This window comes from Sceloporus undulatus, chromosome 1, assembly GCF_019175285.1.
Source record: "Sceloporus undulatus isolate JIND9_A2432 ecotype Alabama chromosome 1, SceUnd_v1.1, whole genome shotgun sequence".
NCBI lineage: Eukaryota > Metazoa > Chordata > Lepidosauria > Squamata > Phrynosomatidae > Sceloporus > Sceloporus undulatus.
Window position 1 is genome coordinate 21927339 of NC_056522.1, and position 15577 is coordinate 21942915.

Below are 15577 nucleotides of genomic sequence, written 5' to 3' on the forward strand. Positions count from 1 at the left end.
CCTAATCAGTAACGGCAATGTTTCCTGCTTGGTATGTATCCCCCCCATACCTTTTTGTATTGCCTATGGAACTAAATGCCATGTATGAAAATGAAAGATTAACTGTATGAAATGGATTATATGACACTTGTTAGTATGTTGTTCGAAGTAGCATCTGTTTTATTCCCTCAACCTCATTATATATATATATATATATATATATATATATATATATATATATATATATAGAGAGAGAGAGAGAGAGAGAGAGAGAGAGAGAGAGAGAGAAGAAGAAAATAGTGGCAGAACATGTCCCTCTCTTAATAATGTCTGTAAAATTTCTGAGTGAATGACGGGTGTGAGACATTCTCGAATAGTGATGTAAATTTAAAACAAAAAATACAACTGTGAGTTAAAAATACCACTGATTTCTGTCATATTGATTTTGGACTTTCTGGAGACATCACTGGAATTTGTGAAGTCGAAGGCTTTCATAGCCAGCATCCATGTTTTTTTGTGGGTTTTTTGGGCTACATGGCCATGTTCTAGAAAAGTTTATTCCTGACGTTTCGCCAGCATCTGTGGCTGGCACCTTCAGAGAAATCACTGGAATTTCTTAGGGAAAATTGCCTATATGGAATGAAGCATGTAGAGAAGTTCTGCTGCAGCTCTGCACTGTCTTATATGTCAAATCTATGGGCTCTTAATGCTAAAAAAGATACACTGGATACAGAAATACATAATTTATTCTAAGTAATTTCTAGCACTGTAAAACAAAGGTGCCCACTCAGAGTAATGACAGACAATCTCAACTTCTTGGCAGCTGTTACTGGCACAAAAGTGGATTTCATTGCCTCGCTAATCTAAAGGCCATAATCTACACTAGCCAGATATATGGCTTTAGATGGCTAATTCTGTCTGTATAACTGGAGTCAGAAGGCTTGCTGTCATTGTGACAAGCAAGAATTTTTGTGGCACTACACTGCCCATGTATCTGTGGTAGCTTCCAAGGCCACAGAGTTTAATGGAAAGTGTATTGCACCAATTTCTCATGCATTAAGAACTGCATCCTTCTTGAGACACCTCTTCCATGAACATCTTTAAAAATAATTCTTCCATAAACCATCCTGCCCTTTTAATCCAGTTTTAGCTTAGGCTATGTAATATATACACTATGCTTATAACGATACTGGGACAAACAGTGACTTATATTTGGAAAGGTATGTATTGTTTTGTTTTCTGTAAGGAATTTTTATTTACATTGATTTGAACTCTGGGAGATAGATACATTGTGAAATACCATGTCTCAAAAATTTAAAAATACTAGGGTAGATTTCTTAATTTTTTAAAATTAAAACAACCAAACATACATACAAGTATATACATAGAAATACAAATTAACCTTCTATGTTTAAAAACATACAAACAAAATACACTGGGATTTGGTTCCAGGACCCCCTATGGAGAATCAAATCCCATTAAATATGACCTAATAAAATGTGCACCTTATTCAAAATGGCAAAATCAAAATTTATTTTTTGGAATTTATATATTTAAACATATTTTCAAGCCATGGATGGTTGAATCCATGGACACAGTGGGCCAACTGTATACACACACATTACACACTAAACAAACTTCTCTAGCGAGAGCAGTACAGAAACAAGTGCATGTGAGAAAACACCAAACTTTGCATTAGGTGTCTCAAGCTGCTTAAGCTATAAAATGTAAGCACCATGACTTTGAACTTTGCTCAGAAATGGACTGGCATACAGGAATGCTGATTGAAAGGTGATTGGATATTTTCTCTAGCCTGTTCCCATTAGCAACTATATTCTGGACTGCAAAGGAAAGCCTCATATTGCACTACAGGAGTCATGACTAGAGGTTGTCTCAGCATGTTATGAAAGATACAGGAAAAAGGCCAATCTTTTAAATCCAAACCAAGCCAAACCAAAAGAAAAGTTGACAATTCTGGCAGCCAGGCTCAGAAGTAATTCTTCCTCTCAAAAAGGCTGAATATTTTTGCACTGCAATCCTATGAACTCCTGTGTCAGCATAGTAGCACATTGTGGATACAATAGTGCCTTATACCAAGTTAGACCATTGGCTTCTTTAGCCCAGTATTGTCAACACCCTGACAGGAATTCCCTGTGGTTTCACTGTTTCTAGCTTGCTAGGCCCATTAGCACTGTGCAAGCTACTGTACTGCTGACTACTGAGCTCAGATGCCTAGTTGCCCTGGCTCCACATCATTTTAAGAGCATGCTCCAAATCATTCAATGTCCTCTTGCCTGATCTGCTACCTTCTTGTAGGGCTTGCAACTGGCTTCTTATACTTGCATATAAATGCATCTGTTTTACCAAGACTAACTTCAAAGGATTCTACTAGCACCAGAGAGCCAAGAGTGGTTCTTTTATTGGCAACATGTTCTTTCCTTTCATGTTGAGCTGATGGAGAAACTGTCCTATGGCTAACACTTTCTTCTTTGGCATTTGACTTGATTGACACCATGGCATTTTGGGTGCAGTTACTAGCAGCTTCTACAGAGATGCAATTCACAGATTCAGGATCACTGGGAATGCCACAAGAGAGGCACTTATACAGCTCTTGACTTAGTAACAGCACAACAATTCCTCCAGCACAGAGCACCCTGAAAAACAACAAGCAGAAAGTAATTATTAACATATGTCCTTGCTTAGCTTCAATGCTTTTCACCATTCCTATAAGATACTTTTCAGTATACAGAATATTTTGTAATTCTTCTTTTGTTTTGTTTTATTCATCTATCATAATTTTATGGAGTGTGTTATGCTGAGAAGCAGCTTCCACTGTTGATTTCTTAATGAATGGGAATTCACTAGTAGGCTCCATGTCTATTATTATTACTATTCCTGTTATAAATTTAGCCCCATTGATCTACAGGGCATTGTATGAAAAACAGTGAAATAGCCATCCCTGCCAAATCTCATGTCAAAGGTACAAAGGTATATTCCTCCATGGGACCATATTGGCAAACCATTTATTTGTAACGGTTTAATGCCACTATATAGATATTCTCAAGGTTATATTCTAAAGGTGGAATGTTTCCAAGCTTTGGTCCATTCTAAAAATATATTTAGCCTAAGATCAAGATGTTAGCTGGTAAGGCCCAGTTAGCAGGGCAATACTGACCATGAATTTCTTCTGTGTGATTACCAGACCCTTCTAAACACGTTATGAAGCCTTTCCTTCTTGGTCTCTATGTACTGGGAAGAAGCTAAGGAGGAAGGGACCTGTTACTTCATGACAAGGGAAAATGGAATCTACTCTTCCTAGCCCTGAGTGTACTGTACATGCTGCAGGTCTGTGGAACTTAAGAAAAGTGTGAGAGGGATTCCTGCTGCTTAGATATAATCCATAAAGTTTCACATGGAGTGACAAGCTGATCATTTCATTTTGGTCTTCTGTGTATCCAGGCAGGGGAATGGAGAGTTGGAGATGTAAAATTTCCAGTAGTTTGGTAAACCATGGGAAAAGAACCTGGATTTTTTTTCCAGGCTTGTTTTGGGTGGGTGGGTGGACCCAGAAATCTTTGGATAGCTTTTAAAAAATACAATATCAGCACCCTTTACAGACTGAAAATAAGGGCCAGCCAAAAATGTGTGTATTTATTAGCTGTCTTCTGGATTTTCTCTTCTGTGACACCAAAATAGGTACAAACCACCTTGATATACAACAGAAGACAGATCACATGGAAAGTCAACTCTTGGTTTGCTTTAACTCACAAAGGAAGGGCAATTATTGGTTAGTGTTCTAGGAGCTACTCATCTGGAAACAATCCTTGATATAGGAATGTGCTCCAATTATCAGAGAGTGGTCTGTTCTCAAAGGGTGCTATGCCAGGCTGCAAACCTCCTGTCAAAAGCAACTAACATATATTTAAAGCTCTCTCTCATCCTAGCAAAACTAGCTCCCACAGGAAATTGTTTTGCTCTGCAGAAGCTTCAATACATGTCTTGTTATCCTTGTTTGCTGCCATCTCAGTGGGGTGCACTGTCTTAAGCTCCCATCACCCTTTTGAGTTCAGTAAGAACTGCTAATCATCTGCTCTTTCTAGTCTTATTTGATGCTGCCAAATTTGTCTAGTAGGTAATTATAGCCACAGTAAAATGTAATTGCCTTTATCTCATTTTCAGCATACGGTTAGTTAGCTGCCAGTCTTTGGTATCAGTTCTTATTTCTCAGATACTGGAACACACATACCTTTCAAGTTCCTGAAAAACATCCGGCAGCAACTTCATTTCTTTGGTTATTTTGAATTTTTTTCCAAAGGGAACGTCCGCCAAAACAACATCAATGCTTTCTGAAGGCAATGGCAATGCTATAAAGGTACAGTTAATAAGGGTTTGAATTAAAGTAAACTGTAACATTTAACAGAAACATCTGAAAGTGAACTCTCAATCATTACTCTCTTGTGTGTACATAAAGAACTAATGTATACCAATAAGGTGGCTATTTCCATCTTATGGTGATCCTAAAGTACCCTATCATGACGTTGTCTTGGCAAGATTTGTTCAGAGGTTTGTCATTGCCTTCTTCTGAGGCTGTCAGAATATGACTTCCCTAAGGTCACCCAGTGAGTTTTCATGGTTGAATGGGATTCAGTCTTTGCTCTCTTGGAGTCCTACTCCAACACTCAAACCACTACACCATGCTGGCTATTACAATATACAAGCCTAAAGTAATACATCTAGGCAGTAGATACAAATACTGTAGGCAAAATATATACTGGGTAATATCCAAAGTTATCCCAAAACAGGCCACTTTTTCTGCTCCTTATACTCACTACAGACCCCTAAAAAATTTCTCTTGTGAGTTTAGAACTCTCAAGAATGAACTGGGAATAATTGTGGGGGCTGCAAAAGGACAGAAAAATCACTTGGGCAAATGGAAATCACCTTTGTGTCTGAGCATGTTACTTGGTCAGCTGGTGTATGGACAATGTAACCAGAGTTCCACAGGACTTAACAGAAGCTTAAGAAAGGCATAAGCAGGAAGTGTGGCAATTCTGTTTTATATTAGGCATACAAAAAAGTTTATTATTTGGTTAGTTATTTCCAACATTTATATACTATTTTTCATTTTAAAAATTGCAGAGGAATTCACGATAAAAATATTGCTTACCACTGGCAATGCTGTCAAGCTATACTGCGGAAGCTTGGGCTTAAACACTATTAGAGATACTGACAACAGTAGATTCACTGAATCAGTGGGATTAACGTAAGTGTTGACTTACTATTTAACAACTGACTCAGGTGGGTTACAGACCGCCCTCAAGCGGCCATTTTCCTGCCGCCGCCATTCACTGCGGAGGGAAGCCCCAGTGGTCAGACCGTGAGGCTTCCCGGCGTAGCGAAAAAGGAGCACCGAAATGGCACTCCTTTTCAAAATGCGGAAGTGGCGCCGCGAGGGGCGAAGAGCGCCCTCGCGGTGTCACTTCCGCCACGACACGTCTGGACGCTATGCGTCCAAGACGTCAAAATGGTGGCACCCATGTGGATGGGTGCCGCCATTTACGACGCGCTTCGTGTGTACTGGGAGAAAAAGGCTGTGAGGAAGGTAAGAACCTTCCTAAACCTAATACGGCCCTTCCTAACCCTGGTACGCACGGAGTGCGTACTTTATGGCGGTATGTAACCCGCCTCAATGCATCTACATTCACTGGGACTATTATGACCTTCTTAGAAGAAGAACAGCACACGTATGGTAAGCACCATTCTGTGCATCAGCTAGTCTGCCTGTATTTCTAAATGATAGTTAAGTCTTTCACGTTACAGAGAATCCCTTTTTAGGATTAGATTTTAAATGATATATTATAGATATGAATTGGATACATTATTTTGGAACCAACTTTGGTGAAGGCAAGTATCAGAAATATTTTAAAATAATAATCCCAGGCCCCTGAGAGAAATAACAAGCCAAATCATCTAGCCCAGGTCAAGTGCTTTTACAGTTGTTCCCTTTGAGGACACCAAAGTGGGTATCTGATCAAGCCTCTGGTGTGCTTCTGTATTTGGGCATCTGACCATGAACTAGAAAGTTGTGGAGATTTTCTAATGAGTGTTTTGTTTCAAAGACTCTCTTCAAATAAAATGTGCTCTCATTTTTCAAGCCCACAAATTTAGCACAAGCTGGCAGCCCATTTCCATAATTGTGATGATGGCTGGAACAATGTTTGAAATAATTTGCTACCTGGTACTGCATTTGATGACTGCTTTTGATGGAAAAATGAAGCCTAAGTTGATTGGTGCAAGATCATCACTGGCCTCAAACAGATGGGGCAAAATAAGTGGCTTCAGGCTGCTTTGGGGGTGTGGCATTTCGATGATGCATGCCCCTCAAAGCGGCCAGAAGCCGTGCTACGACCATATTAAGGGGGAGAAAGCCGGACTAAAAAGCTGAAAGAAATCGCTCCTGGAAAAGTGTGCACCTTCAACCGTGCATATAAACACCCCGACGTGAGATTGGTTCCAAAGGAGTGCTCCATCCTAACCCTAACCCTAAAGCTGTATATAAATGCACCGGTGCGGGTATGCATTTAAAAAGGATGGAGCTGGCAGTGGGGGCAGCAATGGAAAAGAGGGAAGGTGTGTGACACCTCCAATGAATGTAACATACACAAACCAGCCAGTCCAGAAGGGGCATGGGGTGAAGGGGGCATGTAGGAGGGCATTATTGCACAATGCCAGTGTCGTAGGGGAGGTTCGCAAGTGCAACTGTGTGCATGATCAAAGGGAACATCCATCCAATGGGATGGCATCTAGGCAGGAGGAAGTCACTTGTGGTGTGTATTTGCAACAGGGTGCATGGATGGTAGGGGAAAAAGTTATTTTAAAAAAGCAGTGCAGCTGTGTGGTTGTGGCATGCGCACGTAGGCCACTTTGGGAGCAGGCAATGTTGTCAGCAGGGTATTGGCTGCTCTTAGAAAAAGCAGCTTTGGGCCACTCTTTCCTGCCCATCTGCTTGACCCTACTTTCTTTTGCCACCTACACCTTTATTTATATCCTCTCTTTTCCCGCAAACCAAGACTTGAAGCATTTATAAATGAAAACAAATACAATATAGTTACAAGATACAAATGATTAGTAAAACCAGTGTCCCATGCCAGGAAAAAAATTAAGCTAAACCATCAACAACTTGGAATTAAACAATCAACAATAATGTTTTAATGGATCTTGTAAAAGCAGAAGTTCAGGTTAAATATGCAACAAAGCATTGTATTGGTCCACTCATGAGGAGTGTTTCTGACTAGGGATTTTATGGTAGGACCATTGGCTTAGCTCCTAATTAGTCATTTGTGAATAGAAAAGTTCTTTCTATTCAGACAGGACCAAGCTCCAGTAGATGATCCTACTGAGAAAAGAGGACCTTCATACCAATTTTCCTTCCTCCAGAAAATCCTCCACACCTCTGAAGCAGATTTTTGGGGCTGGGGGCGGAAGGTAATGGGCTAGAGGAGGATTCTATAAATTTTGCTGCTAGTGAGAACATCCTGTGAACCAAATTCCAGTCTAGATGCTGTTGCCAGGAGAAAAAAAATCTTAAGATCTCAGCAATTAGGAATTTAAGGATGGAAAAAAGGAGATAATTTTCAGAAATCAAAACATGCTATTTTCAAATTAATATCTCTGTGTTGGTTATCATGAATGGTTGATGTGGTGGGATACAGACCGCCCCAAAAGGGCTATTTGCCGGCCCCTTATTTTGCTGCACGAGAGAGCCGCAGTGGACAAACCATGCGGCTCCCTCGTGCAGCAAAAAGAACCCGCAAAAAACGGATTCTTCTTGTGGCACGACTGATGCTGCAGTGCACCAATGGCGCACTCGCAGCATCACAATGACGCTGGGACGTGCAGACGCTAAGCATCCGTTGCGTCATGTGCTAGGGGTGAGGCACATATGGGCAGTGCGCCTTCGGCCAACCCCTAGCACATGATGAGGTTTAGGCCCATCTGGAGAGGGCCTATGTTAAGTTGGAGACAAGCCGCATTTCTTAAGATAAGTGATTTCTTAAATGACACACACTTCCCATGCTTTACACAAATCCCCTTTGTTCCACTGTTGTCTCTGATTAGACAGGTCTCTGAAATATTTGTTTCTTAAAATGGAATGCAGCCATACCAGAAGTAGAAATATCTCTTTCAAACCATTAAGTTTCTTAAAAACACACTATTGTTTTTGTCTCCTAGCCACAGTTCAAAATAGACTAAGGTATGATTCTAAGGATAATGTTTATTAAATCAAAGCTCCGTTTCACAGAACTGTTCTGAGAAACATGCAAGCTTGTTATCGTATTCTATTTTATTCAACACAGGCAATAAAGGAAACATCTGTCAACCATTTGGCTTCCTATCTATCCACTAAAAAACAATACAAAAGACAGACCTAGAAACTTTGATGTGTACTTGGTATAAGACAATCCTGCCAACTCTTACCTGTCACAGAAGCTTTCAGTAACTGAATCTTATCTACCAGGTTTGCTGCTTTAATATTTGAGTAAGCTCCTTGTAACTGTGAATCACTTATGTCAGTCCCCAAGTAATTTACATTCTGAAAAGGAAACAAACATTTACATTACAGTGGTACCCCGGGTTACGAAATTAATTCGTTCCGCGGCGCCCTTCGTAACCCGAAAGATTTCGCAACCCGAAAAAGCCATAGCCGCTAGCGCTGGAAGCCGCGATTTCGTGCGAAAAAGCGCTGAAAAGCACCAAAATTTTTTTTCATAAGCCGAAAAAAAAACCCGTAACCCGGAACAGTTTTTTCCTATGGAATTTTTTCGTATCCCGGAAATTTCGTAACGCGGTGCTTTCATATCCCGGGGTACCACTGTAGTGGGAAAAACCTGATGGTTAGTAAGCGAAATATTCTTTTAAAAGAAAACAAACTGCAGAATCATAGGTTGCCAGTCAGTGGTTTGCATTTCAGTGAATTCCTAAACTAAAAGCTCACAAAATTCTGAAAAGATATTTAGCAGCTGGGTTTTCATCCCTGATATTGTAGGAGAGGGTATTTATTTAAAAGTTACGTCCACAATAAATTCAACTGTGTGTGGCAAAACTTCATATATATTATTAGAAGAGAACATACAGGCCATTCCATTGCAGCTTCCAAAAGTATTGTTCCTAGACCACAGGTAGGATCCAACACAAATGCACCAGCCTGTGGAGAAAGAAGGAAACACCAGCTTTAAGTCATTAAGAATTCTGTTTGGTGGGGCAAAGATCCTCTATATGAGGGGTATGGAATAGGTAACTCTCCAGATGTTGTTGAACTGCAACTCCCATGATCCCTCACAAGGCTAAACACTTGATCTAGGAAACCAAAGCTGTGACAGTACTGTTCTACAGAACAAGACAGGCATTAGGCCCAGTACCTTTGTGTGAAGTTGTGCTTAGAAACACAGACTAAAGTCCTTTAGTCCTTTCTTAAACACACATTCAGTATATGGACTTGAGGAAGCGATTGTCTCTGAGCCATAGGTTCCTATCTGACACTGGTTTAAAATCCTGATATATTGCTACAATCAGTGATAAATCAATGATCAAGCATTCTCCACAAATGAGATACTATACAGTGGATCCTTTTTATACGCTGGGGTTTGGTTCCAAGATCCCCCGTGTATAACAAAATCCGTGTATGCTCAAGTCCCATTAAGTATAATGACATAGCAAAATGGTGTACCTAATAAAAAATGGAACATCAAGGTAAATTTATACTTTTTTGGAACATTTTCAAACCATGTATGCTTAAATCCGTGTATAAAAAATCCGTGTATAAGAAGGGCCGACTGTATAACATGATTATTGACAATGATATAAAGACTGAAATATTCCTTATGGAGTCATGTTCTGCATTCTCCTGTCTTCAACTTCTAGCGTACCTAAAAACCAATAATCCTTAATATTTTGCATCTGCATAGCAGTTTTGAGCAATAAAATTGCTTTTGATACATATTAGTATAAAGGTTAATAATAATAATAGTAATATTTATAATGATTCTAGGCAACTTTTACTACTGCTACTAATCTTGCAAATGGTGACACAGGCCAGGAGGCAATCCTTCATCTAAGGCCACTTGACAAATTTGAATGTTGGACTTCTCATGTGGTACAGTACAATTATCTGTGTACTTTTAAAAAAGTAATTAAGCCTAATTGTGTCTTTAGGTAAGGAGCACAGGACTTCACTCACGAAGCTATGGCGGTATCCAGACCGGCGCTTTGCGCCGGGCCTGGATACATGCTAGGGTTGCCTCGGGGCATCCTTTCCAGACACTCGCAACCCTAGCACGTAACCGCGGTGTTGTAATGGCGGTGCCCTTTCTACATGGGCGCCGCCATTACGACGGCACGGCCACGCCGCAGCCAAACAGCACAGCGCGGACGTGACGTCCTGGTGCCGCTGCAGGATGCTTGTGGCACCCTTTCAGCAGCGCCAGAAGGAGCTCCGTTTTGGAGCTCTTTCCGCTGTGTGTATCGCTGGTGTGGCCTTTAAACAGCCGCGCCAGCGATACAGAGAGAAAGGGGCCGAGTGGCCCCTTTCTCCCTTTCCCCGCCGCTGTTGGGGTTTCCTTGGAGCATGAAGCCCCAAGGACACTCTTTTCCAGGCCGCGGGGAAGCGGCATTTTGCTGCTTCCCTGAGGCCAGGAAAAGCAGTGGATTGGGGCCTCCAGGGCTGCCGCTGTGGCAGCTGAGGCCCCAGTCTGTTGGGGAAAAGGGCAGGTGCAGGCCGCCCCAAAGAGGCGGTCTGTATCCTGCCTTCATTAACTTTCCCCAATATTTCAGTGCTTTCTGTGATAATGTTCTGGCAACTCCCCATGAGAGTTTCTCAGTAACCAAATAAACTACTGTAGTTTATTACCTTGATTTCAGCAAGGGATGCCATAGCCCAAGCAATGGTAGATCGCAACCCAGGATTTTTGATATAAGCTCTGTTTGCCAAGGGAAGTCTGCAAATAATAGATATGCATAGATGCCATCTCAAAAGAAAAGAAAACAAAACAGAAACATTTCTATCTAAATATAAATGTGAAACCACTAACAAGCAATTTAAAGCGTGGAGTTTGGGCTTTCCTCCATCCATCTAGCTATTCATCTTTGTTCTCAAGGCATATTACATTCTGTTCCCCCCCCCAAACAAGTTTCCTCTCACCTTAACAGCTATGGAATGGTCTGTTACCAATGACAGACCATCATGGGGTCCCCTTCTTAGAGGTTCTGTGAGTGTAAACCTTGGGTTCCCACAAGCCTTCAAATACCTCCATCTTGTGTACTGTTAGTGCTGTTTAGGCTGAAAAACCAATAGCACTAACAGCCTGAACATTAGAAATAAAACATAGGTAACTTTATGAGCCAATGTGGCGTAGTGGTTTGAATTTAGGACTATGACTCTGGAGATCAGGGTTTGAATCCTGGCTTGGCCATGTAAAAACCCACTGGGTGACCTTGAGCAAGTCACACTCTCTCAGCCTCAGAGGATGGCAATGGCAAACCCCCTCTGAAGAAACTTGTCAAGAAAACTGTGATAGGTTAGCCTTATGGTTACCATAAGTCGGAAACGACTTGAAGGCCCACAACAACAAATATTATGTAATCCCCTTTATTTCCATTGTACATTGTTTATCTAGATTCTAGATGAATAAACACACTTAGTTACATGTATCAGATGCAGAGCAATAAATAGCTTTGTCAAGTGATACAAGATTTAAAAGATCATGATGAAATGAAAGGTCATATATGATTTTCACTGGACATATACTAAATTTTCCAGGACATCCTGAAGCTGACCCAGAGTGACCCAATTTCAACAAAAGGTTTCAGAGAAGCTGTAATGTCAAACTATGGAACTACAACAGTTTAGGAGTTAAATTTCACAGCATCACATTTACATAAAGATAGTGAACAGTGATTTTTTAATGTAATATCTACCTGAAAACTGGTATCCCAATGATACAGTAAATATCATTTAGATGCACAAAGAACTGAAAGGCAATGAGAAATTTTAAATACAAGTTATTTGAATTTTAAACTGCAATCCTACAGAAACTTACTGTTAAACTCTATAGGTCTTACTTTGAAGTAGGGTAAACAAAGTATGTGTTATTTCAATTATTTTTTCCAAATACATTTCCCTTTTATTTATACCAATAAACAATCTGTTCCCCAAACAAATGTATCACTGTGCTGGGGCTGCATCTTAACTGAATACATATGCCTCAGCTGCATGGCTATTGCACTGAGGATACTCATACTGATCTAAGGTCACATGTTGTTGCTTCTTGGTCAGTAGAAATATTTAGACTGGTGCAGAGATCTGAGAGGAGGAAGAGCAGAGAAGAAATCAATACTCTGTTAGTTTTGCCTAGAGAACAACACAAAGGCAAGCAAAAATGTACCACTAGTGATGAGCAGCAAGCAGTCCGAATAGCTTTGTGCTACCTCTGCAGCTGCTATGGAAGATCAGCATAGGAGATTGACAGAAACCCAAAGAACCAGACTATGACCAAGATTCTGCATCCAGGAGACATAGCATAATTTTACATTGTCAGAGGTATGTTATGGTTGTGCACATACAATGACAGCAAATGCTTAACTCCACTTTGTTAATTTGCAACTGAATACAGTCGTTATGTATCAGTCAAAAATGTCCCCCTGGTTGCACAAGGGAATTTATGCAAGTGTAAGGCACCACAACAGATGTGGTGGCTTAGTGGTTAAGATGCCAATTCTGACGATAGGAAGTTTGGAAGGTTGGCAATTCAAGGCCCATGTGCTACATGATTGGGTGAGCTCCTGTCACTAGTCCTAGTTTCTGCCAACCTAGCAGTTGGAACGCATACAAATGCAAGTAGATAAATATGTACCACTTTGGTGGGAAGGTAACAGTGTTCGATGCAGTCATGCTGGCTACATGACTGCTGGATTTGTCCTCAGACAATGCTTGTTCTTCGTCTTAGTAACGGAAATGAGTACCGCCCCCTACAGTTGGTTACGACTAGACATTTATATCAAGGGACTCCTTTACCTTTACCTTTAATGCACCAACAGGCTGCCAGTTATAGATATCTTGTGGGAGACTGACACAAGTATTAAATAAAAGAATTGTCTGAACTGTTCACCTGTTTTATATTTCTAAAATATGTCTGGTTTTACCTACAGATTCTGTTAAAACTAAATCAGACTCTTGGTTGATTCCATGTTTGATTTTTGCTAAAATAAATTATTTTTTTCATTACCTCTATATCAGGATTTCTCAAATCTGCTTTCCATCCCAAACCTTTAATAAGAGTTATTCCAATTATTCTCCCCAACTCCTGAAATGACAAACATAAAGCAGTTGTAAGGGATACTTGAGTGGGGGGGCACAACAAATGGTTTCTGAACTTGAGATGAATGAGGAAAAACACATGGCAACGATTAACGTTTAAAAGCTGCAAAGTCAAAATTGATACACCTTACAGTAATTTTGTATGTGTTTTCACTCTGATGAATATTCCATTGAGTTTGGGGATGTTTGCTCCAAATCTATGTTCTTAATTAAAATCCTGAGATGACACCAATGATAATTATTTAGATGTTACCAGTATACAAGGCAAAGAATTAGTTTATGAAACATTTATTCCTTTTTCAAAATGAAGAAATGTTTAAAGAGAATCAGTTGCTTCTTCATTGTTCTCTTTAATATCTAATGTTTTCTGTTTTAAAACATTATTTTCACTGAATAATCATATCTTTAGAATGACATTCCTGAAATCTAACCTGAGTAGAAGTAATCAAGCATTCCAGCCCCTCCTTTGCCAGGTAATTGTAATTCCAAGAGATGGAACAGAAGATAGTGTGTAAATCTATTTTTTTTCCTTTTAAAGGTATTACAGTGGTGCCTCGGGTTACGAAATTAATTCGTTCCGCGGCCGCTTTCGTAACCCGAAAAGCCTTCGTAAGCCGAATTGCCATAGGCGCTAATGGGGAAAAGCCGCGATTCCGTGCGAAAAAGCCGAAAAAAGCACCAAAAGTTTTTTTGTAACCCGAAAAAACATTCGTAACCCGAAACAATAATTCCCTATGGGATTTTTTCGTATCCCGAAAATTTCGTAACCTGGGTATTTCGTATCCCGAGGTACCACTGTATTCAGAATACAAAATGCTAATTATTTTTCTACAGCCCCCTCAGGCACTGGTATTTTTTCATTACAGGTCTGAAATTCAGTATACTTAACGATTGCTGATTATGCATATAGAACAAATAAAATCATTTCCCCAACTGCCGCCTCCTATATTCTGGGCTGAAATATACGCTCAAGAATGTTAACTCTTTCACTAGCAGCCTGAACGTATGATGATGTGTTTGTTTCCAGTGCAAACTGAATACATCCTGACTGCAATACAAAATGGAATGCTTTTTAAAATCACCAATATACAGGTCAATGCTTTAATTAGCCAGCATGATGCTGTGGTTTGTGCAATGGACTACGACTCTGGAGATCAGGGTTCAAATCCCAGGTTGGCCATGAAAACCCACTGGGTGACCTTGGGCAAGTCACAACAGCCTCAGAAGAAGACAAAGGCAAATCCTCTCTAAACAAATCATGCCAAGAAAACCCCATGATAAGATGACCCTAAGTCAGAAATCACTTGAAGGCACACAACAAAAGCTTAAATTAAGGTCACCTGCTCTCTCTTAATTTTTTAAAATTTAAAAACAATGTTTCAGTTTAGGAGCATGCAAAATTAAATGGCTGACTTGTAGGCAGCTGCCATGCTCATTTTCATTCCCTAGAGAAATTCTTAGCAACAGAAGATAGCAAAGCAGTTACAACTAAGGCACTTTGCTCTACAGCACACTAGGCCTAGGCTTGCCATAACCCGGCGGCCCCCGTGCCATTCACGGTTTCGCGGGGCCCCTCCCGGTCCCGGTCCGGTTTGGGCCCCCACCTGTGCCTTGTTCCCGGTTTGGGGGCCGCTCCAGCCATTGCCGCTGCTGCTAACGCGGCTGCTGCGGCGCCAACCCACCTCCTCCTCCGGCTCCGCCTTCCTCCTCTTCCTCGGCGGGCAGCAGAAGCGCCACCACCACCGCGCCCCCACTGGGAGGGCTTGCGCGCCACCCAGGCCCCAGCAGGGGCCGGGGCAGTGTGCGCGCCTTCCCCACTTCCCACCGTGCGCGCGCGCCTGCCTTCCCCGCTTCTCTCATTGCGCGCGCGCGCCTGCCTTCCCTGCCTCCTTCCGCGCGCGCGCACCTGCCTGCTTCCCTCCACATGCGCGCCAGCCTTCATATGGAGGAGGAGGAGGGGGGAGAGGAGGAGGAGGAGCAGGAGGAGCAGCAGGAGGAGGAGCAGCAGCAGCAGCAGCAGCAAGGAGACGGAGGAAGGGTGCCTGAACTTAGGCCAGGGCAGAATTGGGGCAAAGGAGGAGGAGGAAAGCTGAGTCAGTGGCCATTAGGTCTGCCTTGGTTTTTTGGGGTTTTAAAATTATTTTTAAATATATAAAATACTTATTTTATTTAATTTTTTAAATTTTTATTATTGCTTTTTATTTTTTATTTTATTTATTTTTATTA

The 15577-nt window shown here is 41.1% G+C and overlaps 1 protein-coding gene across 5 annotated transcripts in view; it reads right to left on the reverse strand.

Moving 5' to 3' along the window:
• Positions 1 to 659: 659 nt before the first annotated feature.
• THUMPD2 (THUMP domain containing 2) overlaps positions 660 to 15577 on the reverse strand; it is a 23593-nt gene continuing 8675 nt past the window's right edge. The window contains exons 4-10 of one of the 5 annotated variants that reach the window (XM_042465776.1): positions 13260 to 13337; positions 11953 to 12005; positions 10886 to 11003; positions 9113 to 9184; positions 8458 to 8572; positions 4226 to 4343; positions 660 to 2633 (exon numbers count right to left, since the gene is read on the reverse strand). In XM_042465776.1, coding sequence (XP_042321710.1) covers positions 2282 to 2633; positions 4226 to 4343; positions 8458 to 8572; positions 9113 to 9184; positions 10886 to 11003; positions 11953 to 12005; positions 13260 to 13337 — 906 coding nt within the window. In that variant the 3' untranslated portion in view covers positions 660 to 2281. The remainder of the gene's footprint in view (positions 2634 to 4225; positions 4344 to 8457; positions 8573 to 9112; positions 9185 to 10885; positions 11004 to 11952; positions 12006 to 13259; positions 13338 to 15577) is intronic. The other 4 variants (XM_042465813.1, XM_042465796.1, XM_042465785.1 and 1 more) reach the window with 4 other exon arrangements.